Source organism: Hippocampus guttulatus, chromosome 18, assembly GCF_054856545.1.
Source record: "Hippocampus guttulatus isolate MCC_2025c chromosome 18, RoL_Hgut_1.0, whole genome shotgun sequence".
Classification (NCBI taxonomy): domain Eukaryota; kingdom Metazoa; phylum Chordata; class Actinopteri; order Syngnathiformes; family Syngnathidae; genus Hippocampus; species Hippocampus guttulatus.
The window spans coordinates 11,748,527-11,776,448 of NC_141278.1; the positions used below are offsets into that span (position 1 = coordinate 11,748,527).

The 27,922-nt window shown below is 42.6% G+C and overlaps 2 protein-coding genes across 5 annotated transcripts in view; both read right to left on the reverse strand.

The window, feature by feature from the left end:
- Nucleotides 1–17,475, reverse strand: part of top2b (DNA topoisomerase II beta) — a 58,845-nt gene extending 41,370 nt beyond the window's left edge. For 2 of the 3 annotated variants that reach the window (XM_086136285.1, XM_086136283.1), the window contains exons 1-11: nucleotides 16,987–17,475; nucleotides 13,062–13,226; nucleotides 9,994–10,084; nucleotides 8,108–8,171; nucleotides 7,818–7,963; nucleotides 5,233–5,330; nucleotides 4,885–5,097; nucleotides 2,540–2,713; nucleotides 1,915–2,016; nucleotides 1,677–1,814; nucleotides 1,446–1,584 (exon numbers count right to left, since the gene is read on the reverse strand). In XM_086136285.1, the coding sequence (XP_085992411.1) occupies nucleotides 1,446–1,584; nucleotides 1,677–1,814; nucleotides 1,915–2,016; nucleotides 2,540–2,713; nucleotides 4,885–5,097; nucleotides 5,233–5,330; nucleotides 7,818–7,963; nucleotides 8,108–8,171; nucleotides 9,994–10,084; nucleotides 13,062–13,226; nucleotides 16,987–17,031 (1,375 nt within the window). In that variant the 5' untranslated portion in view covers nucleotides 17,032–17,475. The remainder of the gene's footprint in view (nucleotides 1–1,445; nucleotides 1,585–1,676; nucleotides 1,815–1,914; nucleotides 2,017–2,539; nucleotides 2,714–4,884; nucleotides 5,098–5,232; nucleotides 5,331–7,817; nucleotides 7,964–8,107; nucleotides 8,172–9,993; nucleotides 10,085–13,061; nucleotides 13,227–16,986) is intronic. The other variant, XM_086136284.1, reaches the window with a different exon arrangement.
- Nucleotides 17,476–17,948: 473 nt separating this feature from the next.
- Nucleotides 17,949–27,922, reverse strand: part of ngly1 (N-glycanase 1) — a 30,305-nt gene continuing 20,331 nt past the window's right edge. Inside the window, exons 8-12 of one of the 2 annotated variants that reach the window (XM_086136430.1) lie at nucleotides 22,600–22,710; nucleotides 22,318–22,503; nucleotides 20,706–20,891; nucleotides 18,518–18,695; nucleotides 17,949–18,438 (exon numbers count right to left, since the gene is read on the reverse strand). In XM_086136430.1, coding sequence (XP_085992556.1) covers nucleotides 18,263–18,438; nucleotides 18,518–18,695; nucleotides 20,706–20,891; nucleotides 22,318–22,503; nucleotides 22,600–22,710 — 837 coding nt within the window. In that variant the 3' untranslated portion in view covers nucleotides 17,949–18,262. The remainder of the gene's footprint in view (nucleotides 18,439–18,517; nucleotides 18,696–20,705; nucleotides 20,892–22,317; nucleotides 22,504–22,599; nucleotides 22,711–27,922) is intronic. The other variant, XM_086136431.1, reaches the window with a different exon arrangement.

Below are 27,922 nucleotides of genomic sequence, written 5' to 3' on the forward strand. Positions count from 1 at the left end.
ACGCCAGGCAAAAACCCCTTCTGAGAGAGAACGTGAACTAAAGAGGCCAAAAAACTATGAGGACACAGTTAAAAGTTAAATGATCATCATTTTTATTCTTTATTCTGCTATAATCTAATTGTAACATGTATTTGTTACACATTTTGATGCATTTTTATACTTTAGGAAACATTAATGTCTGAATTTGTTTTTTGGGGGAAGGCTTTGAACGGATTAGGGCACTTACATGGAAAACGCATCTCTATTGACAAAATTTTCTTGTTAAGAAATTTCTTCCAGAACCAATTAATTTCCTAAGAGTTACCACTGTATGTACATGGACTGGATGAGAATAAGCGGTATCGGGTTCGATTCCAGCAGCGGCCTTCCTGTCTGGAGTTTGCATGTTCTCCCCGTGCCTGCGTGGGCTTTCTACGGGTACACCCGTTTCCTACCACATTCAAAGAGCATGCTGATTGAACATTCTAAATTGTCCCTAGTGTGAGTGTGAGCGCAGATGGTTGCTCGTCTATGTGTGCCCTGCGATTGGCTGGCAACCGGTTCAGGGTGTACTTCGCCTACTGCCCGAAGACAGCGGGGATAGGCTCCAGCACCCCCCCGCAACCCTTGTAAGGATAAAGCGGTTCGGAGAATGAATGGATGGATGGAGGTAAAAAGCATGGAAAGCAGCATGCCTCTGAAATTTGGAGATGGATAAATTGTGAACTCTACAAGAAAAGGTGAGTCCTGCAAAGGTAGGAACAACAAACTCCTCAATTGAAACATCAGTAGTTACATCAGACATTCCCTGACTGCTAAGTAAAGCTTTCTTAAAGAGACAAAGAGCATTCCTCGACATTTAACATGTTGAAACCACAGTTAGTAATAGAAGTTACATCCTCAGGACACTACTGTAAGGATATAACAAATTGATAATCCCAAAAGTAATGCAAAGAAAAGTAATAATCTGTCCCTCCATTTTCTAATCCGCTAATCATCACAAGAGTCGCGGGCGTGCTGGAGCCGATGACAGCTGTCTTTGGGCTGCCAAAAACACAGCTGGGAACTGGGATAGGCGCCTGAGCATAGTCAGATCAGATCATGGATGGATGGTGCTCACTTTTGGAGTCATTAAATATTCACCATTAAATTTCACCCAAAAAGGGGTTATTGCCATAACTGCACCAAACTAGAAAGCTCAACTTCCAAATTGCATGAGATATTGCGCAACCAAAATGCAAATTTTGAAGAAAAAAAATCTGTTCATGGTTCGACCATTGGTTTACTTCGAGAAAATGTAAAATATGGCAGATATTGAGAATTGAGATGTGAAAATAAAACGTCTCTGATGAACACATTAGATTAGAATTGCAGATTCATCAACCAACAAAAGTTGATAAGGAAATGTTGATGCCGATTATGATTAAGAGTTCCCAACATTAAACAAGTCTGCAGTTGAAACACACCAGCATCATTGGCATCGTCCAGTTTGGGGATGCCTTTAATCTTGCTGTGCTTCACAGATGAGCACTTTTTATTCAGCTGTGTCTGAGCTTTGAACTTCACCCAGTTGAGTATACTCTCGACAATCCCACAATTGATTGCCTAAAGATGACAAAGAGAGAACATAAACTCAACGATATGTATATTGTATGGATAGATGTAAGACACATACAGCAAATCATCACTGCACTTACACCCTTGATAAACTTGTCAGACAAAAGACATTTGGAACCAAAGCTTTTTGTCTGGAGGGTCATGTTTTCTTTTGTCTGGGAGTCGAAGCTTGGATTCTCAATCAGTGCATTCACAAAAACCCAAACGTGGTTTTTAACCTGCAGGATTCATGAAAGAAAGATATGTCCCTTTAGGTTAGTAACATGAGTAAGAATTTTTTTTTTTAATGGTTATCTTAAAAATCATGTATCACTCTACCTGGAAAGGTTTGACAGACACTCCTGCCTTGTTTTTTTTCTTCACTACTTCAATAAGTTTGGACACTATTTGATCAACCACGTAGTCGACGTGCCTACCACCCTGGGGGGAAAAAAAAACAAAAAAAACAAAAACAAGAGTTACAAACACCTTTCAAGTGTTAAATTATGGACCGGCTACTTGAATAACGGATGGAGCCACAAATTTTCATCAGCGGTACCGCAGGGACACAGACGGCCACACAATTTCCACCGCGTGAATGAGAAAAAACAAAACAAAAAACATACAAATGTCTTTTTTTTTTTTAAAGCATTTTGAAAAACAACTTCACTACACAGTCTTTTAATTTACTTCTTTCCTTTGTTTTTGAATATCTGTAAATCTGATGTTTGTAAATGTGTTTAATTGTTGGCAATATATGTTCTTTTCGTAATTTTTTCAGAGACTTTTGTTCTCTGCTTTTCGAAAATGCGCAGCTCTTCTGTTGTACATACTTTTAGATACTGTGTTTTCGGCTATGTGAAGCACATTGAGTTAACTTGTGTATGAAATTTCCCATATAAATGAAAGTTAACGTGTAGTGTATCCACAGTTACCGATGCGAATCCAGTATCGCTATACACACCTTGGTCGTGGCGATGCTGTTGACAAAGCTGTTTTGTTGGAATCCTTTCTCACTCATTGTGAGACACACTTCCCATCGTTCATTTACAGTCTCATGCACCACTTTCAGGGCTACACCTGTCTCATCCAATTTGTCTTTCACATAAAGATCCACATAGCTGCGGAAGCCATTAACCTTGAGAGAGGTAAAACAGGTACATGATGTTTAATAGTCGTAACTTTGTTATACAGTATACCACAATTTTACAATCGCGAATTAGTGGCATTGATTTTCATTGAAAGAACAGTATAAAAGCATTGGTAAATGAGCTTTCAGTTGTATAGCGCTTTTCTATGTAAAGTACTTTAACACTTTCCTTAATCACCTACTCATGACACAGCATAATGGACAAACCAGGCGTTCATTGTGTGGCGAAAGGACACTTCGACATGGTCACAATGACTGGGGATCGAAGCCTCAGCCGACCACTCTACCACTGAGCATTGCTCTAATTTGATTTTCCAATAAAAATGTCTGAAAGAAGTTGCTGTCGAATTCATCCAGGCCTGTGGGGGAAGCAGCTCTTCATTGATGAAGATCTGCAGATTGTGAATAGCTAATACAGTAATCCCTCATTTTTCACGGTTAATTGGAAGTGAAAAGTGAACCCCCCCCCCCCCACAAAGTAGGATTTGCACCCACTACCTCCTAGGAATTTTTGTTTTTATATGTGGATGTAATGTTTGCATCCAGTTAAATGTGAACCGTGATTTAACGGCCGTGATTTAACACCGTCTGTTGGTAAAGGTCTGAGAATACAGGCAGTTGACAACAGACCAGTTGCCTGTATGTACATGCGGGAATAGGTGGATGGGAAGAGCCGCTGTACACAATGTCGTTGTCAGTCTGATCATTGATGTTTTTACGAGCAAAAAACATCATAGGTACCAGCCTATTTAATATCCAGGGTATTCCAAAAGTCTTGGGCACATTTGAAGTCACCATATCTCCTTAACTATGAATGGTAGTAAGATAATAGTCGTGCCATTTTAAAGCTAATTACATTAAGTTTTTCGTAAGGCTATTGATTTTTTTTTTTTTTACTTTCAGATCCATTAATGGCGTTCACTCAACGAGAAAAGGCGTTTTGTGTGCTTGAATTTGCAAAAACTGAATCATGGACTGTTGTTCAATGTGCATTTCGCAGAAAATTCGGAAAGGAGCCACCAGAGAGGAAGTCCGTAGTGAGATGGCATGGTAAATTCATAACGGGTGGGTGCTTATGCTTTAAGCTGAAGGCACGAATAACAGAAGCTGTTGCAACCATTGACAATGCAATGCTGGGATGCGTTTGGCAAGAATTTGACTATTGGCTTGATGTGTGTCGTGTGACCAATGGTGAACATCTTTGAACATCCCATGTAAAAATTTAGATTACAAGCTTTCTGAATTTACCAGATGCGTTTTTCTATCCTTAATAGTTTCCAAGATATTCAATGTCAAAATGTGCCCGAGACTTTTGGAACACCCTGTCTGTACAGTATTTATACCTGACATATTTCAGATGAAAGATGACAAAAGTAAACATACTGACTTAAATCTTTGATTATAAAACCTTATACAGTAATTAACATCCATCAACACTGCCTTCTGAGAAAGGCGAATAGGCTTGTGTTGGTGGCGTCGAAAGTGGCTCTCACTTGACTCGTAGACTTTTGGTTCACTCGCGACTCTTCTGCTGGAGGTGCTGACGGGATAGCTGAGGTTTTTAAATTGGAGATAAACATGGTGATGTGTAGCTTTATGGTGTTCATCTTATCTTCTTATTAGTTTACATAGGTTTAAGGTTTCTTTTTTATCAGACAATGGTCTTCTTTAGGTGAAGAAAAAAAGTCTTACAGAGCTGACAGTTTTGACTGTCACTTCAGTATTCGCTTGATCTATGCCAATCAGCTCACGGGATCCGGGAACCAATCATGCGCCTTGTTTGAGCGAGGACATACAAAGCCTCTGAATCAATATGGGTGGTGATGTGGCTGTATTTTTTTTTTCATTTTTGTTTTTAATTTTGGAAAAACACACTGAAGCCGCACAACATGAAGCGTGAAGTGGCGAGGGATCACTGTATTAACATCTATTTCCTCACAGTGGTAGATGGAATGGGGACAATGAACAGGGAGAAAGGACCAATTTTGGATGTTTTATATCAACCATGGATGAAAATTCAACATTTTGCAACCATGCCTCCTACCTTTTAGAATTTATTCACATACCCACCCATCAGCAGCTTCTATAAACTGGAAAATATCACAGAAAATAATCCCTGACATAAAATTCACTTTAATTTTAATATGACCGATACTTACAGGTAATTTTTTCCCGTTCAGAGTGACTTTGACACCTTTGCAGGAACCGGCAACATCATATGCTCTGCGTGTTAGAAGAGCTACTGTATCCGTATCCAGTTTCTCCATTTTAAACTTAGATAGGTCTGGCTGGAAAGTCACACAAGTGAAATCATCTCCATCGAAGAACTTGATCTTGGCCTCTGAAGTCTTGCTCATGTTGTTCTGCCAAGTCTGTGTGGAGCACAGAACGTGTGGTGACGAAGTGGATAGCGATTTTTTTTTTTTTATATAATAAGAGGCTTTCCTTCATGTGCAAAAGCAACTCTAAATTAAAATCAGTTTCTGGATATGAAGAATATTTCCCACCTGTTTGAAACTGTGTCTGTACTCCTTGCAAGCAGTTTCCACAGTGAATTTGGTACTAAAAATATTGCAAAGTTTGGCACCGTAGCCATTTCTCCCACCTGGGACCAAACACACAGAAAATTACATCCAATTAAACCATTCATTGTTTTTTAGTCCCGTATTCAGTTCAGAAGCTCTTTCAACACACAGTTAGTTATTATGAATTCGGAGTATAATCATCTCAATTAAAATGAAATGTATCAGTCTGAGGCGGCATGCTGATCGACTGGTTAGCACATGTGCCTCACAGTGCAGAGGTGTAGGGTTCGATTCCGGCTCCGGCCTTCCTGTGTGTAGTTTGCATGTTCTCCCCATGCCTGCATGAGTTTTCTCTGGGTACTCTGGCTTCCTCCCACATTCCAAAAACCAGCATGGCGGGTTAAAGAAAACACTCTAAATCAGGGGTGGGCAAACTTTTTGGCTCGGGGGCCACATTGATTCCTGAATTTGACAGGTGGGCCGGGTCAGCACAAGATATGGTACATATAAAAAACTGCACACGTCGACAGTCCATACCAAACATCAACAGAACAAAAGCATTGAAGTATTAACATACTTTTTTTTAATGAGAACAGTGAAACAACTGTGGTATATGTCCTGTATGAACGTCCAAGTATGTTAACAACATACATATATGACAAGACAAGCAGCAAAGTGCAACAATACATTGCCCAAAAACTGTTTATGATACAAAAACTGCAGCATACAGTAGAGGTATATGAACAAAATACAACAAAGTTAGGACTATTTGCTACAAAATGAGACAAATAAGAGACCTGGTGGCTTTTCTTTCCACTCACTCGCTGTCTCTAACTTTACCTCCCCTCAATCACCACACATGACAGTATTGATGTCGTGCAACGAACTTTTGAAGCCAGCCACAGGACGCTTCGACATCTTCGACATGCACATAGTTAACGCTATGGAGCTCGCCCTTTCTCTTATTGGCGGTCCAGTTTACGGAACGTTTTTTGCACAATAACAGTCCAGTCAGATTCCAGGAAACGTTCATTTACTCGACTGTCTGTCGAGCCGCAAGCAATTCACTCCGAGCATGGAAATTGCCAGAATCGGACTGAGCAAGAATCGCTTCCTTGTTTTTCAAAGTCTCGTTCATTTGAGTCTTTCCGACTCCAAGTGTCTCCTGAATGTTTTGTACTTTGTAACCCGCTTCGTTTAATCAGATACATATCACTTTCTCTTCCGCGGTCATTACTGTTCCTCTTCGTTGACATGCCATGATCTACAGGACGTAAATGTAAATGAATGAAATTAGAAAACTTTTGCAAGTCCAGTAAAGCTCACTGCAATCAGGAGTCACTTGCATGTCGCCATTTTGGATCCAATGATAGAAAATAGCGGCACAGACACACTTATTGCGTCGTATCGAGCAGGAGTTGCTTGAGTTGGCGCTACTGCGGGCTTCCGTATGGCTTCCGGAACTTTCGTTGTTGTGAATCGATTATTCATGTAATATAGTAGTAGAAAGTTTAATGCATATGTTTTTTTTTTTTGTTTTTTTTTACTGGGTTCGGGGATTTCCGTTTGACAGAGGTCCGCAGATGGTAGATAAGATTTCTCCCTCTATCTCTCCATCTCCCCCTCCCTCCCTGTGCTCTGCAACTTCAAGTAACTGCGCCACCTGGCGTTGTCATTACAAGTCCAAATGAAATGAATGCAATCATTCACATTGAACCTTAACTGTGTACCAACCTTCGGCGGGCCGGATTAAAAAGACCAATGGGCCGGATCTGGCCCGCGGGCCGTGGTTTGCCCACCACTGCTCTAAATTGTCCCTAGGTGTGAGTGTGTGCCCTGCGATTGGCTGGCAACTGGGTGTCCCCCACCTACCACTGACCCGGCCCGCCTGTCAAATTTTAGAAATCAATGTGGCCCCCGAGCCAAAAAGTTTGCCCACCCCTGCGCTAGATCCAACTCCACAACCCCGCCCATGCTCCCCCCCCCCCCCAATTTCTTCCACTCGTTTTACAGCATGATCCTGGCTGATCCCTTAACACACGCTACCACCTGCTGGAGAGATTTTAAATGACTTACAATGCAGACAAGACTGATCCTGAGAGACTGTGTCAGACCCTTCTGCACACTATGTCGCCCAAAAAATAAATAAATAAATAAAGATATTTAAATACGTCATGGGTGGGCAGTCATAGTGGGTTTTTAAGACGTAGTTATACATCATTGGGATTGAATGAGTTAAAATAGCAATTGGCTTGCAACAGAGTGCTTGGAGTACTCCTTTCACCCAAAATCAGATGGGATTAGGCTCCAGCAAGCGGTAAAAGAAAATGGATGGCTGGACAGATATAAAATGTATGCCAAAATGGAAACATTTGATTTCAGTTTGCAACTTTGCCTTTTAAATGAAAATTTAATTTTTTGCTTTGAACGTGACAATACTACTCCAACTATGTGGCCTGAAAGACATTGAACAATAGACCTGGGACTCATAGAAACATCTATCTGCAGATCTTTCTGAATTTTATTGGAGTAGCCCTGTCCTAGTGTCATCTCTGACCTCTACTCACCTGTGACCTTCTTTTCATCATCATCATAGTTGCTGGAGGTGAGCAGGTGACCAAAAATAAGAGCTGGGACATACATTTTCTCATCTTTGTGCTCCACCACTGGTATTCCTTTACCATTGTTCCAGATAGAGATGGTGTTGGACTCACTGGTGGAAGTGGATAAGAGGAAAATTAATGATTACAACAAGTTAGGACAGAATGAAAAATGTCAATGATTTTCAGACAATGTTCTCCAAAACAAACATCTCTCTCCATGAGATAAAAGAAAACAAATGCAACATTGTACTTACGGGTCAATGTTGATCTTAATGGCACTCATGTTTTTATCCCTCTGTTTGTTATCTGCTGCATTGACTGTGGAAGGAAGAATTTCAAAAGGTATGCTGTTTAATTGAATTGCAATCAGGGTGTGCTCAGACAGACACAAGTCCACGATGAAAAGATGTTTGCTTTCTTCATATGAGTTTGCATAATAAACAAACAAATTAAGTCAAATTAAGACTTTTTAAAATAATCCCAGACTGTCATGACATGTTTGTTCTATATAATTAATTTGGATTTGTTTCCAGTTTAATAAAATTAAAGATAATTCTGATACCTTTTGTAGAAACTTTATTTGCATATACATCGCCATTGCTATTTATGTCGCAATGCATTCTGGAATGTGATGTAACATTTTAGCGCTTTTTTTTTTCACTCGCAGCAATCTGTTCAGATGTGGTGAGCTCCTCCGTTCTGCCTTTTCAATGGAAAACCAGACTGTGACAGACACATTGGACAGGCATGTTTCTGCCAAGCTGATGACTGGCATTTAATATGAATCGTTTCTTCCATTGCGGATTTGGTGGCTGGTAGCCAGGTGTAGTTGCAGGTGCAGAAGAAGAAGCATGGTCCAGTTACGTGCCCAAAATCATCTGTCTGAGCTGAGAACATTGAAGGCTTCAAGTGCGTCTGAGCTAAAATGACAAGAGCACAGCTCTCGCAGGACTTGGGGCACGTGGACTCTTCCAACCACATCCTGCCACTGCTTTCTTCACAAATTTTCTTTCGGAAAGCTATGGACTCATACCTCGCTTCCTTAATTCCCCTTTGTTTGAAGATTACATCCCAAAAAAAACAAACACGCAGTGTGGCATTTTGAAGTGGTTTACAATGTTTTGCTTTGCTTAGCAGAGCGCAACAATGTGGTCAGCAACCATATCACCTCATCATCCCAGAATGGATTGCGCATCCGAAAACATGGCGGCCACTGTTTATCAAATTATGTTGTGAACAAACAAGATTTTAAAAATGTTTTAATTATTATATCAACCCCCTATCACCACCAAACATTCACACCAAGCCGTGCACCAATGTGAGTGGCACTGGAGGCAAGGTGGCTGAAGTATCTTGCCCAAGGACACAATGACACATGACTCAGAACAGTGGACCGTCCGGTTACTGGACGATATGCTCGACCACGGCGGCCTGTTTCGTGTCTGCTCACTGAACTGACAATACCTGCATTCTGTACAATTAACCTACATATCAGTAGGGGTGCACATATTCTAAGCAGTATGGACGACTACGCTATGGTTCAAGTCTGACATTGTACTTTTGTGCACTAGGAATAGGTCAGGCTCGCCTGAATTCAAGGTCAAGTCAGCCGTCTCAACTGTTGTTTTCGAAGACCAACTTTAAAATAAAACCTAAAGCTACAGGTGTGTTAGACATTGATACACACGTACACATTGGTCAGACTTGTTTTGCTTTTATTTTGAAGTTGACCCCATTGGACAGTAACCTATGAGCAACCGTTGTGGAGGGTGACTTAACTCGGTGGCTAAATAAGCTTGGTGATCACAGGCTCCCTTACTATAAACCAGTCGTGAGTGATTAGTTTTTCAAACTCATTCGGGTTCAATATAAATTCACTCTTTTTGTAAAACTGTAAATTTTCTTATTTTAATAAGCCACCAGTATTGCCTGTATATAACAATATATAACAATATATACCCTGGTATATATTGTTGTAAGTAGTCTATATATATATATACATAAATAAAGAGAGAGCGAGAGACAGACAGACATGCACACATATTAATTATAAACCTTGTCTAGATGTGCTCTCCCCCCAAATTTGCAATCAGGAGATCGCATGGGAACATCCCCAAATAAAATGAAATTGTTGACTTACCAAGAATCTCATCAAAAATTTTATATAGTCCAGGTACAAAGGTAATTTCCCTCTGGTTCATTCCAACCTCTTCATCAAAAACCCACATTAGCTGAGAAGAAAAGAAAGGGTCATGTATGAAAAAAAAATCATGCTTAATGAGCTGTTGGTCATGGCAACGGTAACTACATTTTCAAGTCACGGTACAACAGATCATCTTTGATCTAACATTGTGGGCGTTCATGTGAAGGCAAAATGGGAAGTCCATATTCACTGTAATGCTTCTGACCCAAGTGAACATGATTTTTGGGCGGCAAGGGGGTGCATATTAGGTAATTGCAATTGCCCCACGACCACCAAGAATATATAGAAGATGGCTGTGGCGTGTAACCAGACAGTATGAAGTGCCGGAGGTCAAGTGACTGATCCCAGGGGCAGCCCAGCGGCACCCCAGCGCTTTATACAGGAGCGGAGAGTTGTCGTATCATGGAACCAAACCCCGCTTTGAATAGATGATTACCACAAAATGTGCCAGGAATCCTGACTTCCTCATTTTGATGGAAAAAAAAAAAACATCTGAATACATGTTACAAAGGTGTTTTATTTGTTATTGTTTTGTAGGTCAGTGTTTTAGATATGCTCCTAAGTTTGTGATCAATTTGTAGTTATTATTTATTGATATTGTTTTTCTGGATCATATAATTCAATTAGCCGGTCAAACAATGTTTAACTATGTTAGTTATTCTTTGTTCTGAGTTGTCCATATTTCTTTTCTTTTTTTTTCTTTTCTTTTTTTTAACTTTTCTTTAATGTTAATAAGAGAAGCACTGCTTGAGACTGACTGTTTTGAATACCAAGCCAAGAGCTTGTGGGCTTCATTTGGCCCACGGGGCATGAATTTGACACGTCTTATGGTTGCCATCTTGGGCTGAATAACTTCTTAAAAACTACAGTCACTGCACATACAAGTAGAGCTGGACGATATGGAAACAAATCTTTCATAAAATATAGGTCATTTTATGTCACAATAACGATATGTCGCAATATATTTTCAGTTATTCTATAAAAGAATAAACAACATACTATGACTGCTTACCTTTCTCACTTTTTTTTGAAGAGACATTAAACAGATATCAAATAAGGAATGCATGCAGTAGTGCTGCTATGTAAAATTATCAAACGTAAACAGAAGAGCAGTAGCCTAGCTAATTTTGCCCAAATGTAAATATCAATATCAATAAGAGACATAAAAAAATCATGAGTCGGACAAAAATGTATTCAAAAAAATGTAAAAAATATAAATAAAATGCTTTACAATAATGATTTTTTTTAGAACATTTATGGTATCAATATCAATTAAATTTGCTGCTGTTCAAAGATGGCTCAGCTTTTTGGGACGGTCGCTGATGTTCCGTTATCGTATACTTACAAATCTGTGGTTCTCAGTTATATTTTTGATGAGGCTGAAACGCAAACTGCTATGCGAGCCATGTCTGCTGGAAAGGACTACCAAGCATGCCTCGAGGTGCTCTGTTTTTTGTACATAGTTATTAATCATTTCCACCCATTTTCTAAATGCTATCCCAGCTGTCTTCGGGCAGTAGGCTGGGTACACCCTGTACCAGTTGCCAGCCCATCGCAGGGCACACAGAGACGAACAACCATCCACGCTCACACTCATACCTAGGGACAATTTTGAGTGTTCAATCAGCCTGCCAGGCATGTTTTTGGAATGTGGGAGGAAAACGGAGTATCCGGAGAAAACCCACACAGGCACGGGGAGAACATGCAAAGTCCACATAGGAAGCTGGAATCGAACCGGGTAACTTTTAACTGTGAGGTCAACGCGCTAAGTACTCGACCACCGGGCGTTATTTCATTCTTTCCCAAATAGGTATAATTCATTATTTTCGTTCACCCATCTCATTATTTATCCACTCATTGAATGCCAATACGTAAAAATACGCTTGCAAAAACCCTATCGTTTAGAGCCAGAACTACAATACGTTTTGGGTGTTTATTAAAAAAATAATCATAACAAAGGGCTTCACACAGCTTCCCAGTAAGTATCAAGGCTTTGGGAATTATTTCAATATGACAAATCACCACTATATGGCAGGAGTGGCTTGATCAGATCTTGGTCCACACATGGTGTGCGCGTGCGTGTGCGTGTGCGTGTGTGTGTGTGATGTACAGTCTGCAATCCCACGTGGCGGGGTGATGTGCAAAAACAGTGTGGTGGTGAGAACATGGATAAAGCAGTGTTTATCTTGCAATAAACTGTTATTTTGCAAAAAAAGTGCACTTTTTGTGTTGTTATTTAGTAGAAATGTATTGTTTAGATATTTGCAGTATCACAAATGCAAAAAAAAGAAAAGCATCAAAGTGAAAGTTTTGCTTGAAATGCATCCTTTCACAAAAAGCTTTTTCTCAGAATTTTTCATGGAAATTATCATTTTAAATAAACTTTTCAACTGCTGTTTACTAAAGAATGGTAAAAGGCAGAAATACTTTTTTTCCTGACGATGAAAAAAGAGGATTAAAGCTTTATTTTGGTCTGTGCTTACTTGCATAGCGTCAGAACTCAATTTTCTGTCGGCCTTCAAAAATCTGTCAAATGGTCAAAAATGACCAGCTCTCCAATTCGAGAAAAATGAGTCAATTTTCATTTACTGTTTTTTAATGTTGCACCATACGGTTGTAATGTGTGATAACTATGACTTATGACTCACTTGGATTGGATTGGATAAACTTTATTGTCAAATGTACTGTATGTGTAACATACAGCACAGATGAAATTTCTTCCCTGTGTTGTTCAGCCTGCCACCTGATGGCAATTGTGTGGCATAAGAATGTTAAGTGAAGGTTTTTGCCCATCAAATCAAGCTTCGTCTGTCGTTCTTATTACTCAAATTTTGCTGTGAAGATGCATGTGTCAAATGACGATCGACGCAAGATGAGAAAAGTGACACAATAGAAACTTTTCTATCGCTATAGTGATATATATCAGCATATCGCCTAGCTCGATGTACAGGTATATGCGAGGATATTTTATTGATGCACCACTGTCCAATCTCAATTTGACTTACCTGCGTGAGGGGCTCAACGGAGCCAACGTATGTGTCTGGTCGAAGAAGAATGTGTTCAAGCTGCGTCTTCTTTTGGTAAACTCTCTCAACAGACAGCTTGGAGGTTATCTTATCTTTCTTGACCCCTTCCATCTTATCATCAACACCCCTTCCATTTGCTCCCTCCTGGAAAGATTGACAAATTCAAACACAGACATGTGACTATCAAAACATAAGGGAAGACAGAAGTGCTCAGAATTATGAGGTCGATCAAAATGCGGCTCCAAAAAGAGAACTGTAAATGAAGCGAAGTCTAGGTGCTCAGACCGCCAATGTACAATGGCCAAAACGAGTGATTCTCAAAGTCTGGTACGTGTATCATTATCTGTGTGTGCCCCACCGACTGCGCCCAAAGACAGCTGGGATAGGCTCCAGCACACCCTGCGACCCTTGTGAGGATAAAGCGGTTCAGAAAATGGATGGATGTACAGCGTGTTCTAAAAGTCTTGATTGACATTGAATACCTCGGAAACTATTAAGGATAGAAAAACGCCTCTGGTAAATTCAGAAAGCTTGTAATCTCAATTTTTACATGGAATGTTCAAAGATGTTCAATGTGAGCACCATTGGTCACACGACACACATCAAGCCGATAGTCAAATTCTTGCCAAACGCCTCCCAGCATTGCATTGTCAATGGTTGCAACAGCTTCTGTTATTCGTGCCTTCAGCTCATCCACTTCTCTTGGAATAGGGGGCACATAGACCAATCCTTTCACAAATCCCCACAAAAAGAAATCGCATGGTGCGTTTCCTACTGGCTCTTTTGATCGATTTACAGGGGCTCCACTGGAAAGCAGTTCGAACTTGTTCAATCACATCTTCTGAAGTTGAGGGGCTTCCTGTTTTTTTAGGGCAAAAGCACCCATCCGTTATGAAGTTACCACCCATCCATCCATTTTCCGAACCGCTTAATCCTCACTAGGGTCGCGGGGGGTGCTGGAGCCTATCCCAGCCGTCTTCGGCAGTAGGCGGGGGACACCCTGAATCAGTTGCCAGCCAATCGCAGGGCACACAGAGACGAACAACCATCCATGCCCACACTCACACCTAGGGACAATTTAGAGCGTCCAATCAGCCTGCCATGCATGTTTTTGGAATGTGGGAGGAAACCGGAGCACCCGGAGAAAACCCACGCAGGCCCGGGAAGAACATGCAAACTCCACACAGGGAGGCCGGCGCTGGAATCGAACCCGGTACCTCTGCACTGTGAAGCCGACGTCCTAACCACTGGACTATATGAATTTACCATTTTTACAATTTACCACCTTTCCGAATTTTTCTGGGAGATGCACGTTGAAAAACAGTCCACGATTCATTCATTCATTCATTCATTTTCCGATCCGCTTTAGCCTCACAAGGTTCGCAAGGGGTGCTGGAGCCTATCCCAGCTGTCTCCGGGCAGTATGCGGGGGACACCCTGAACCGGTTGCCAGCCAATCGCAGGGCACATAGATACGAACAACCATCCACGCTCACACTCACACATAGGAACAATTTCGAGTGTTCAATCAGCCTGCCATGCATGTTTTTGGAATGTGGGAGCACCCGGAGAAAATCCACGCAGCCCGGGGAGAACATGCAAACTCCACACAGGGAGGCCGGAGCTGGAACCGAACCTCTGCACTGTGAGGTCGACGCGCTCACCACTGGAACACCGGGCCGCCCCGTCCGTGATTCAGTTTTTGCAAATTCAGGCACACAAAACGCCTTTTCTGGTTGAGTGAATGCCATTAATTGGTCTGAAAAGAAATTTAAAAAATCAATAGCCTTACAAAAAACTTAATGTAATTAGCTTTAAAATGACTTAAAAAACTTTTATCTTACTACCATTCATCCAGATATGGGGACTTGATTGTGCCCAAGACTTTTGGAACACCCTGTATTTCTTAATATTTGTAGAGTCGCTGTTCCATTGACCAAGGGGTAGGTGGTTTGAGTCCCACCTCCGACTTTACATTGTTAACGAATCATCATGAACAAGAATGTAATTGCGAGAGGATTTTACCAATGTAAGCCTGAAATATAATTCCATTTCCATGCAGTGTAATTTCATATCAATGCCTTTTCATGATCCATTCCGCCATTGGCTTTCAACAGGATGTTGACACATTCAGAGATGGCACTCAACATGTCTGCAGTGGTGCAGTCTTGAGAGGGAGTCATCTGTGTGTGGGAGACACAGGCTGAGTTCCCAGGTCTCAGTGCAACTTCGTTTACATTTAATATTATTTTATTTGACAATTGATGCCTGAAGATATAACATTTTGTGAGGATAAGTGGCTCAGATAATGGATAGATCAATAATCATTTCAAATAATTTAAATCACATGTGTCAAAGTCAAGGCCCGAGGGCCAGATCCGGCCCCCCCCACCACGTAATTTTATGTGGCCCGCGGGAGAAAATCACGTGTGTCAACTATCATGATTCTTGCTGAAATCAGTAGTGAAATGTCAAATTGTCATGGGTAATAAATAATGAGATTTTCCACCGGCCCTCCGAGGGAAGACGTAACTCCGAAGTGGCCTGCGACAAAAAAAAAAAGAGTTTGACACCCCTGATTTAAATGCTTCAACCGGTGGCATTCAACATGACAGTGACATTTTGTTTTACTACTTTTATCCTTGTCTCTGTGGCATAGTAGGTAGAGGCGTTAAGCCTTCTCTGCAGGGAGAGAGAAATTGTATCGGGAGCCAGTATGAAAGGCCCACTTTAAAATAAGAAAAGAAAAACCTTTATTAGTCTCGCAATGGAGAAATTCCAGATTCACAGCAGCAAAGTTATGAAAGGAAGAAGTAGAACAACAAAATATAGGAGCTGCTGGAAAGGCAGCCACTCTCGCGGCGCCATTTTGAAGTCAAAATAACAAAAATAACACAACACAACACAGTCGTGCAATCTTCACCACTTTTCTGCATACACTTTTTTAAATTCAAAATTCTTCCACTTTTTGAAATGCGCTAAAGTCAGTCAATCAAACAGTTATATAATGTTTGTGTTGTCGAGTTAATTTCATCAGCTTTCTGGTCGAAGTGTTAAGGCAAAGAGTTGAGGACTTTTTGGAAATGGTCCCCAAGCCATAGTTTGGACACCTCTGATTTAGAGTGATCAACAGTGGATCGGAATATTATTCTTAAGTGTTTTTTCCTGATAGGTAAAGTGTAAATGCCTGTTTAAAATGGACTACATCAAAGGATCTCAAGATTTTTTTTGTGATAAATATTACTGAAATTATAGCAAAAGTAGGTTTATTATATATTTTGATTTCAGGGGGTTTTCTTGAATATTTTTTCTCAAGGTAACATTGATTTGCATGTTTAATGTGAGTTAAAAACAAGACAATGGCACATGAATTAAATGAAAGAGATTAAATTATTTTCATTTGAGAATTAGTTGTTACGTTCTACATTTGAAGAATCATGAGCACCTAAGAGTGAGGGAACACTCATGAAAAGGTTTGAGGCCATAAAAGACAAAATAGGTTGGGAACCCCTGTAGTCGTGTGTAATTACGTCACTGACTTTTACCTCCAAATTACGTAGGCAAGGCACGCATATTGATAGTGGTTTAAAAATACACAATTTGTTTGATGCTAGTAAAATGCATAATTACGTCACTGACTTTTACCTCTAAATTAAGGAAGCAGTGCGCCCATGTTGATTGTGGTTTAAAAATATATATTATTAGTTTGAACCTAGTGAAATGTGTTGGATAAATCTTGAGGATAAATATATTTTCAGCAGTCTCGATTTCAGCCCAGACAACAGGCTGCTGTTCTCTAACCCATATTTAGAGAAGGTACAACAGACAATGATCTCGAAACCCGAATTACTGAAATAACCCATTCTCATTTAACAATAACATTGTTTTCGGGCGACGCACTTACCATCCAAGGAGAAATCCCACCGCTTCCTGCTGCGCCGTAGGACATCCTTCCTTTGTGATCCTCAAATTTAATGATGCCGCACGGAAAATGTTTTCTTCAATTACAGCGATATAACAAAACACATTTCAATAGTTGCAAGTCATCGGAAAGTTATTAACTCCCATGCTGTTGTGTTTCACTCTGTTTGAAAAAATATTATTCCAATACATGCAAAATTGTTTCAGGGCTATTGTTAAAAACCATTAAACAGCCGTTCGAGGCCTAAACTTCCAACAAAGATGCTAACCAGGACACTGTTGTCAAAATACTATTTTCCACACTAAAACATTATATATGATTCCTGTTTGGGTAGCAAAACCAACATCAAAAGAATACAAATTAAGACTTACTAACTAAAATGACGACACTATATATTTAAAGACTTCCGAATGCAAACATAGAAACGATTGTTTGCTAAATGCAGCATTGGCCGCCCGGTTCCGCCATTTGCGAGACATCCTACCAATCAGTACGAAGGGAGAGCAACCAATCAGGCGTGTTCTTTTTCAGATGAAAAGGAAGCGCAACCAATCAGGTGTGTTCTTTTTCAGACGAATCGAGTTATCGCCCAATAGAAAGTTCCGTAACTGTTCTTGTCACCGCTAGTAGGCGTTGATATGACGTCGAGTGATATGTAAAGTTAAGCTTTCACTTGTGTTATTTCATCAAAATATAAAAACAGAGGTAAAATGACAAAGCATGTATGGTCGTGCGAATCTATGCAGTTGACCATGTTTATTTATTTTTATTTAACATATTTATATATTTATGTCTTATGGAATTTTAACGTAAATTTTAGCATTACATGTTTGCACTGTGGTTGAGAGAAAGTAATTTCATCTGCGCTGTATGTTCCACATAGAGAATATTTGACAATAAAAGCTGACTTGACCAAGGCAAAACGAATCAATAAAAGACACATGCCATTTTCTCATCATATTTATTCAACATTTATTACAATATCTGAAGACCGGGGTAACTTTCACAGCTGAACCAGAGGTTTGCTGGGTTACATGCCAATGTTATCATGACTGACACCATAGTAAAGGTATCTGACTTAAATGCAATGAGGTCAATTAGTCGACATTATGTATTGTCCCCCCCCCCTGCAAAATTTACCTGATCAGTATTGACTGTGACAGAATTCAGCTCCACAAAAGAGGACTTTAAAATAACAAAATTATTCGAAAAACAAATACACTGCTCAACAGCAACGACTAAGGTAAAATTCTGATCTTCATGTGTTTTCTAGGTGAATGATAATTTCAAATGGAGACTCTTCTGTATCTCTCAGACTCTGCCTAAAAAGCTGAGCGTGCTGCCATGATGCATTCCCTTCCCCACCCCTGAGCTGCGCAGTGACAGTAAACTCAGAGGAACTATTAAGACACTGGAAGGACTGCATGCTTCCATCTGAAAATTTAAATAATCAGAGAAAATCAGCAAATCAGGTCATATTGTGCAATATTTAGTATGGATGTATCTTACATACCTCCAGAAAACTCAGTTGTAATCATGCCTGATTGCAAGAGCCAGCTGACCTCCCCCAAATTGAAAGTTTGGCTGCTGGCCCTGATTGAGACAGACTTGACACTTAATTTCGCTGGCCCAAAGTCAAATTTCCAGCTGATTTGTCCTACAGAGGAGCCATCAATTCGAGCAATATATACCTACAGGAAGAAATAGCAGTGTTGAGAAAAACAAAGCTGGATATAAGTTATGAAACAGTTATGTTTATTATACTGATAGTTGCACAAAAAGTAATTTAATGGTAGCACCTGTGGAACTCGTAAGCGTGCTGTAGCCTATCTCAGTCTTTGGGCAGTGTGTGTGTGGGGGGGGGGGCATCCCAGCGGGCACTAGGTACACCCTGAACTGGTTGCCAGCCAATCACAGGTGACACATAGACGAACAATCATCTGCCCTCACACTCATACCTAGGGACAATTTAGTGTTCCATTAAACTACAATGCATGTTTTTAGAATGTGGGAGTAAACTAAACTACCCAGAGAAAACCCACATATGGTACGGTGAGAACATGCAAACTCCACACAGGAAGGCCGGTGTCCGGAATTGAACCCTGGACCTCTGTACTGTGAGGCGGATGAGCTAACCAGTTGTCCACTGTGATGAGTGATCATGGTTTATGAGAATATAAATCGATGCTGTGATTGAAACAATGCTGCTATTGTAATGAAGTTGCAAAGAATTGCTACTAGCTCAACAGCTTTAGCTTACAGGGCTTTAAACTCTTATTTCATTCTAATTATTTTAACACAAAACTGCAACGCAGCAAATCGGTAAGAAAAAAAAATGCATTGTACGTGTGGTCCAAAGTGTGCCTTTCTATGCGGTTTGCATGCTCATTCATGTGACATACACATATTTCCATACTATGAAACAGCTATTATGAGAGTGTAGTACAGTAAGAATGACTGAATTAAATGTTTAAACTGTGCAGCATATTACTGTGGCTTAAAGACCTAGTGAATTCATTTCTGCAATCTGATTCTAAATACACTAGATCGGTTTGGAGAGAAGCTCTGAAAACGCGCAGAGACAGAAACTGAACTGTTGAGACAATATACCCTGCGACTGACTGGCGACCAGATGAGGGTGTAGTCTGCCTTCCGCCCAAAGTCAATTGGGATAGGCGTCAGCAACCCCCCGCGACCCTGTTCAAGATAAGCGGTGTTGAAACTGGATGGGTGAATGTTGAAACAAAGGGCCCCATTTTGATTCCGAGCGCACGTTGAGCATAAAGTGCAGCCTAACTGTGCGCAGGGGTGGAGTTTTCCTTTCTTTTGGCCTTTTGCCAGACTTTGTGCTGGTACAATTGGGATAAACTGCAATTTTTTTTTTTAAATCAGGTACAGTCCAAGTGCATTTTAGCTGTACTTAACGTTTATGCAAAACGCATTTACCATTTTTTATTTTTTTTTAGTTTTTCAATTTTCAGTTTGTTTTAAAACTTTTATTTAGGTATAATTTTTATGATTTGCAATACATTACTCATTTGAGTAATTCATAGTACTCATAGTAATTATTGTAATTCGAGTAATAATTGAGTGCATTTATTATGTGGATGAGGATGAGGGACCTAGACACCCAGGAATGTTCCAAGGGGCTGTAACCCTCCCAGTCAACTAAATATTGAAAACCCCAACCACAGCGAAATTTATCCAAAATCTTCCAGACAGTGTAGGCGGGGTGAAGGAACAGGGGTGGAGGAGGGTGTTCTGGGGGACCAGACGCGGCCCACCATAGCCTTTTATGTGGCTGGAGAAAACAAATCATGCACGTCGAATTCATGTTTCTAGCTAAAATTGCAAATGGTCTTCTTTCTTTGCAGCATTGGAATATTGCAAGCATTTTTGTAACCAATTCATCTTTTAAAATAGTTAATTTTTTTAATATTAGTTATTCATCAATTTGGTCGGTATGGTTTAATATAAGGCGATCACACATTTATAGGCATTCACAGTTATAATGGCCCCTCCGTGGGAAACCATTATTACGATGACACCTCTGCAGCAAGAACTACCCTCTTACCCCCTCCAAAAATGACATTATAATTTTATGACTATAGGATCATTTGCAACTCTAACTAGAACACAGGAAAGTAACCTAACCCTGATGGGAGAACACAACTTTATTGATCCGGAAGGAGTAAACATACCATCTGCCAGTCGTTTTCCACCTTCCTAAAGACAGACTCCCTATTCCACGCACATCGATCCCAGCAGTGGATGATCTCAAAGTCATTGGAGATCCGACAGTATTGGTCTTTAGTAGTATTGTACAACACATGAATTAGCTTGTCTCTCCTCTCTTTCTCAGTGGGTATGAACACATAGCCAGTGCCCTGAGTGCAGAGACAAACACAGAATGTATTCATCGATATTAAGCCATAAGTAGTCACAATATATGTGTGGGCTTTCTCTGGACACTCCATCTTCATCCCACATTCGTAATACAGTCAAATTAAGGTTTAGGGCTGCAGCTATCAAATATTTGGTATTCGGATATGCGACTGAAAATTCTATTCAATAGTCGGCTATTTGGATGAAAACAAAAATCTTGGTTAAAGATTCAGAAGAAAAAAATATATTTCCATTTAACTCATTCATTACCAGCCAATTCTGGACCAAGTCTGAAAAGACGTTTAAAAACGTCTTTGGGAGTGAATGTAATAAATAGACAAGAAGTTTTGATTTTTAGATCATTTAACATTTTACGTTTAAATCTAAACTGTGCAGAGCAGTACACTATTTTACTCTTTAGAACAGTGTGACAATTTAGATAAATGCATAAATTTGGGTCTATTTTTGCTGGCTAAAACAACACATTTGAGTAAGCCGGGTTGATTTAAAAATGATCAGAAGGAACGGCAACTGTGTCAGGCAGTCAGCGCCAAAGTGTCCAGAGTCATTTAGGTCAATTAACTTGAGTGCTGCCAGCCCGGTTGGTGAATGAGTTAAGTCATCTTTTTTAGCGCGGCTGGCAGAGCTAGCGGGGCTCGCATGGCTACCGGAGCTAGCAACTAAATGCTGGCAGCAGGTGCAGTAAAATACAGTTTCAGCATAATTAAGTCATCTTTTTTTCGCGCTCCTTAGTGAGCAATTGAATATTATTTCAGGACAACATTGTGCTGTTGCCTTCAGTAGCAACAGTGGAAGAGAGTCAAGTTAGCTGTCGCACCGGGACATACTGCCGGGGTTACAACTTCGAAATAAACGTAGACCATGGCATTGATGTCCATATATTATTTGTGAAGTAAGGTTTATTATTTTGAAGTTAGCCATCTTCCGAACAGTGTCACGCAAATAACCCAGTACTAAAGGAAGAAGAAATGTCTCAAGCATTTTTTTGAACCAGGGTCGAATTATCAAGGACCTGTTTCAGTTCTATAAAGGTTATTCGGAAATTCGAACTTGTCCATAGGTTTGAATGTGTGCTCTATGATTGACTTGTGACAATTCCAGAGGGTGCCCAACCTCTTCCCCAATAGTGATGGGCAGAAAAATCCACCATTTCTAATTATATATACGTTTGATCTTTGATTTATGGACTGTAACAATAGTTTCTTTAGCATCAGATGTTTGCAAGTTTGCATTGTATATTACTGCCACCTATGGGTATTACGAGAAGTGAACATTATTGACCATTTAGGTACCCAAAGAAAAAAAAAGTGTCAGTAACAAAAAAAAAAAAATAGCATTAAAACTTTACAGAAGTCTGAGGCCCTTTGTCACTACAGTACAACTCATATTTACTTGATCATAGAGTACCTGCTTAATAGTCCCTGAATCGGCATCTCCTGTCTCTCCTCTTGCTTGCCTCCAGCCCAGAGACCCAGAGGTGCGTCCTCCCAGTTCGCCTTGTTTTGGTATTTTGGGGGAAATGAACTCTACAAGTTCAACAAGTAACCGTTCTGCCAATTCTAATTTCCTGTCGACGCCGAGGGATTGCTGTCTCTGTGGTATGAAATTCAGATTTGAGAAATGTTTACATTGCTATCAATGCAGCACAAGGTCTTACAGGAACTGACGGATGAAGAGGTAAACACCTACCAAAGCATTGAGCCCAATAATAGTGTGCAGCAGCCAGGTCTCCTGAACATTGGTCCTTCTTGACAAAACCTCTGGATGTTTGCAAGAATACCTCCACGTCACATCAACCACCTGCAACATACACCCATACATTAATGTTAGTGAAAATATAATTCCCTTTGGTTTAAGCAGCATGAATTAACTGCAGAAATATTTTATCCAGCTATTCATTTTCTTTTTTGCTTATTCTAATTAGGGACATGGGTAACTGGAGCCTGTAACAACTCGGGATGGGTTCCGAAGAGAGTAGTTTTGGGGTATATACCGATTTGGGTCTGTACTGCCTAGCACTAATTCGTGTGAAATCAAACAGCAACATGATTGGGTTCAGAAGCTCGTACGACCGTGTGGGAGTAGAAAGGTTGTCAATTTTCCATGACGCACTGCACGGACACCAGCGTAATGATGTCACCCACTCATACAGGGTTTCTTCACAAATGCCAAAAACACATTTCCAGGTTTGGAAGCGAGCGAGACTTGCCCACCGCCACGCCAAACAAATACAATTTATGAAGTACAGTAATCCCTCGCGATAATGCGGTTCACCTTCTGCAGCTTCGCTGTTTCACGGATTTTTTTTAAACAGTGAAGTGTGTTCTGCATCCTGATTGGCTAAGGGACTGACCAACATGTACAATCTCCGCACCTCGTCTCTGTACAGCTTGCCAAATTTACCTTTGCAAATTTTTGGTCTTTGGTTTCATTGTATCAGCGGCGGATGCTGGTCTGTCATGGAGTGGAAGCTCAATTTCAGCCTACATCATAAAATGTGTCCGTTTACTTATACGTGAATTCTACTTTCCGTTCCTTTTCAAAAAAATGAAAAGGATGATTTCGTCATAAGATCGGTGATTGGCTCATTTCGCTGTCAATGGAAAAAAGAGATTCAGCCTCAGACAGATCATCCAATCACCATGCAGAAAAGCTGAGCTTCCGGGCCAGCCAATAAACGCCCACTGTCCATTGCCTCCCAGAGATGCTGAGTGTCCGATGGGCGGGACAAAACCAGCATTTATCCAATGAGTCGTCTTGTTTCAATGCATTGGGACAACCTACACTGAACTCTCGAGACGCCCAGCGTCCACGCGGTCGACGCGCAGCGTCCACGCGGTCGACGCGCAGCGTCCACGCGGTCGACGCGCAGCGTCCACACAGTTTAAAGCACAGTGAAGCTGCGGGAATGAATGAGAAGAGAGTCGCGTCATAACCAGTAATAAGAAGCTGATTCGGAACAAAAGTTGAGCACGTTGTAGCGCATATTTAATCAATGACATGTCCACACAATTGTACGTACACACATATATTTGATCACTTACTTTTCGACATTTTAGGGGAAGCTGAGCTTCAGTCTTAGAGCAATCGCCTCTGCATTGGATACATAGTTCAGTATTGTATAATAACTGTAGAAAATAAAGCTGACTATCAAGTACCAAGTACAACTTTATTGTCAAATGTGCTGTATGTGAAACATACAGCACATTTGAAATTTCATCCCTCTCACTTTTTTCTTTTTATAAATCCTACTTCACGGATTTCATTTATCACTGGTTCTTTTTGGAACGTAACCCCCGCGATAAATGAGGGATTACTGTATATATATTTTTTGTTGATGCACACTGCACCCTAATCATTCAATCAGTCTCACTTTCACAAAAAGGTATTTAAGAAATAAAATAAAATAAAGCAGGTCATCTTTAACCTGCGGTGGGTGCGACCTGCGTCACCGGACGTTGTTAGCGCTCAGCAGTCTGCAATTGCAGCTTGTGATCATAGCTATTGCGCTATTTATTTTATCATTATCATTACTCTTATTCAGAGTTTGTTTCATGTACAATTCATAGAGGGCACGGGCATCCATCCATCCATCCATCCATCTTCTACCGCTTATCCGGGGCCGGGTCGCGGGGGCAACAGCTTTAGCAGGGAAGCCCAGACTTCCCTCTCCCTAGCTACTTCTTCCAGCTCTCCCCGGGGGATCCCGAGGCGTTCCCAGGCCAGCTGGGTGACATAGTCACTCCAGCGTGTCCTGGGTCTTCCCCGGGGTCTCCTCCCGGTGGGACATGCCCGGAACACCTCACCAGGGAGGCGTTCAGGAGGCATCCGAATCAGATGCCCAAGCCACCTCATCTGGCTCCTCTCGATGTGGAGGAGAAGCGGCTCGACTCTGAGCCCCTCCCGGATGACCGAGCTTCTCACCTTATCTCTAAGGGAGAGCCCGGACACCCTGCGGAGAAAACTCATTTCGGCCGCTTGTATCCGGGATCTCGTTCTTTCGGTCACGACCCATAGCTCGTGACCATAGATGAGGGTTGGAACGTAGATCGACCGGTAAATTGAGAGCTTCGCCCTTTGGCTCAGCTCCTTCTTCACCACGACAGACCGATACAACGTCCGCATCACAGCAGACGCTGCACCGATCCGCCTGTCGATCTCTCGCTCCCTCCTGCCCTCACTCGTGAACAAGACCCCAAGATACTTAAACTCCTCCACTTGGGGCAAGATCTCTCCCCCGACCCGGAGGGGGCACTCCACCCTTTTCCGACTGAGGACCATGGTTTCAGATTTGGAGGTGCTGATTTTCATCCCAACCGCTTCACACTCAGCTGCGAAACGCTCCAGTGAGAGTTGGAGAGCCCCGTTTGAAGGAGCCAACAGCACCACATCATCTGCAAAAAGCAGGGATGCAATACTGAGGCCACCAAAACGGACGCCCTCAACGCTTCGGCTGCGCCTAGAAATTCTGTCCATAAAGATTATGAACAGAATCGGCGACAAAGGGCAGCCTTGGCGGAGTCCTACCCTCACTGGAAACGATTCCGACTTACTGCCGGCAATGCGAACCAAACTCTGACATCGGTGGTATAGTGACCGAATAGCCCGTATCAGGGGGTTCGGTACCCCATACCCACGAAGCACCCCCCACAGAACTCCCCGAGGGACACGGTCAAACGCCTTCTCCAAGTCCACAAAACACATGTAGACTGGTTGGGCGAATTCCCACATACCCTCGAGGACCCTGCTAAGGGTGTAGAGCTGGTCCACTGTTCCACGGCCGGGACGAAAACCACACTGCTCCTCCTCAATCTGAGGCTCGACTTCCTGACGGACCCTCCTCTCCAGCACCCCTGAATAGACCTTACCAGGGAGGCTGAGGAGTGTGATCCCTCTGTAGTTGGAACACACCCTCCGGTCCCCCCTTTTAAAAAGAGGGACTACCACCCCGGTCTGCCAATCCAGAGGCACTCTCCCCGTTGACCACGCGATGTTGCAGAGGCGTGTCAACCAGGACAGCCCCACAACATCCAGAGCCTTGAGGAACTCCGGGCGGATCTCATCCACCCCTGGGGCCCTGCCACCGAGGAGCTTTTTAACCACATCGGTGACTTCAACCACAGAGATAGGAGAGCCCACCTCAGGGTCCTCAGACTCTGCTTCCTCCAAGGAAGACGTGTTGGTGGAGTTGAGGAGGTCTTCGAAGTACTCTGCCCACCGGTTCACAACGTCCCGAGTCGAAGTCAGCAGCGCCCCATCCCCACTGTACACAGTGTTAGTGGTGCACTGCTTCCCCCTCCTGAGACGTCGGATGGTGGACCAGAATTTCCTCGAAGCCGTCCGGAAGTCGGCTTCCATGGCCTCACCGAACTCTTCCCACGCTCGGGTTTTTGCCTCGGCGACCACCGAAGCTGCGTTCCGCTTGGCCAGTCGATACCCGTCAGCTGCCTCTGGGGTCCCACAGGCCATAAAGGCTCGATAGGACTCCTTCTTCAGCTTGACGGCATCCCTTACTGCTGGTGTCCACCAGCGAGTACGAGGGTTGCCGCCACGACAGGCACCAACCACCTTACGGCCACAACTCAGATTGGCCGCCTCAACAATAGAGGCACGGAACATGGTCCACTCGGACTCAATGTCCCCCGTCTCCCCCGGAACATGGGAAAAGCTCTGTCGGAGGTGGGAGTTGAAACTCCTTCTGACAGGGGATTCTGCCAGACGCTCCCAACAAACCCTCACAATACGTTTGGGTCTGCCAGGACGGACCGGCATCTTCCCCCACCATCGGAGCCTACTCACCACCAGGTGGTGATCAGTTGACAGCTCCGCCCCTCTCTTCACCCGAGTGTCCAAAACATGCGGCCGCAAATCCGATGATACAACCACAAGGTCGATCATCGAACTACGGCCTAGGGTGTCCTGGTGCCAAGTGCACATATGGACACCCTTATGTTTGAACAAGGTGTTCGTTATGGACAATCCGTGGCGAGCACAGAAGTCCAATAACAAAACACCACTCGAGTTCTGATCGGGGGGGCCGTTCCTCCCAATCACGCCCCTCCAGGTCTCACTGTCATTGCCCACGTGAGCATTGAAGTCCCCCAGCAGAACAAGGGAGTCCCCAGCAGGAGTACTCTCCAGCACACCCTCCAAGGACTCCAAAAAGGGTGGGTATGCTGAGCTGCCGTTTGGTGCATATGCACAAACAACAGTCAGGACCCGTCCCCCCACCCGAAGGCGGAGGGAAGCAACCCTCTCGTCTACCGGTGTGAACCCCAATGTACAGGCACTGAGCCGGGGGGCAATGAGTATGCCCACACCTGCTCTGCGCCTCTCACCATGAGCAACTCCAGAGTGGAAGAGAGTCCAACCCCTCTCGAGAGAACTAGTACCAGAACCCAGGCTGTGTGTGGAGGCAAGTCCGACTATATCCAGTCGGAACTTCTCTACCTCACACACCAGCTCGGGCTCCTTCCCTGCCAGAGAGGTGACATTCCATGTCCCAAGAGCTAGCTTCTGCAGCCGAGGATCGGACCGCCAGGGTCCCCGCCTTTGGCTGCCGCCCAGCTCGCATTGCACCCGACCCCTTTGACCCCTCCCACGGGTGGTGAGACCATGAGAAGGGGGACCCACGTTGCCTCTTCGGGCTGAGCCCGGCCGGGCCCCATGGGTGTAGGCCCGGCCACCAGGCGCTCGCCAACGAGCCCCACCTCCAGGCCTGGCTCCAGAGGGGGGCCCCGGTGACCCGCGTCCGGGCAAGGGAAACTGAGATCCTTTAATTTTTTTTATCATAAGGGGCAAAGAATGTGAATCTGGAGGGCCGAGAGAAGCATTTTAAAACGGTACGCTTAAGCTACGATAGTGAACAGGCTTGCAAAAGGGCATCACACGCCACCACGTCAGGCTGCTGCTCATGATAGTATGCGTGTGTAAGTGTGCGGTAACGGGTCGATCGCGGGAGGTTGGTTGATCGAAAAGTAGATCTTTGGTCAAAAAAGTTTGAGCACCCCCG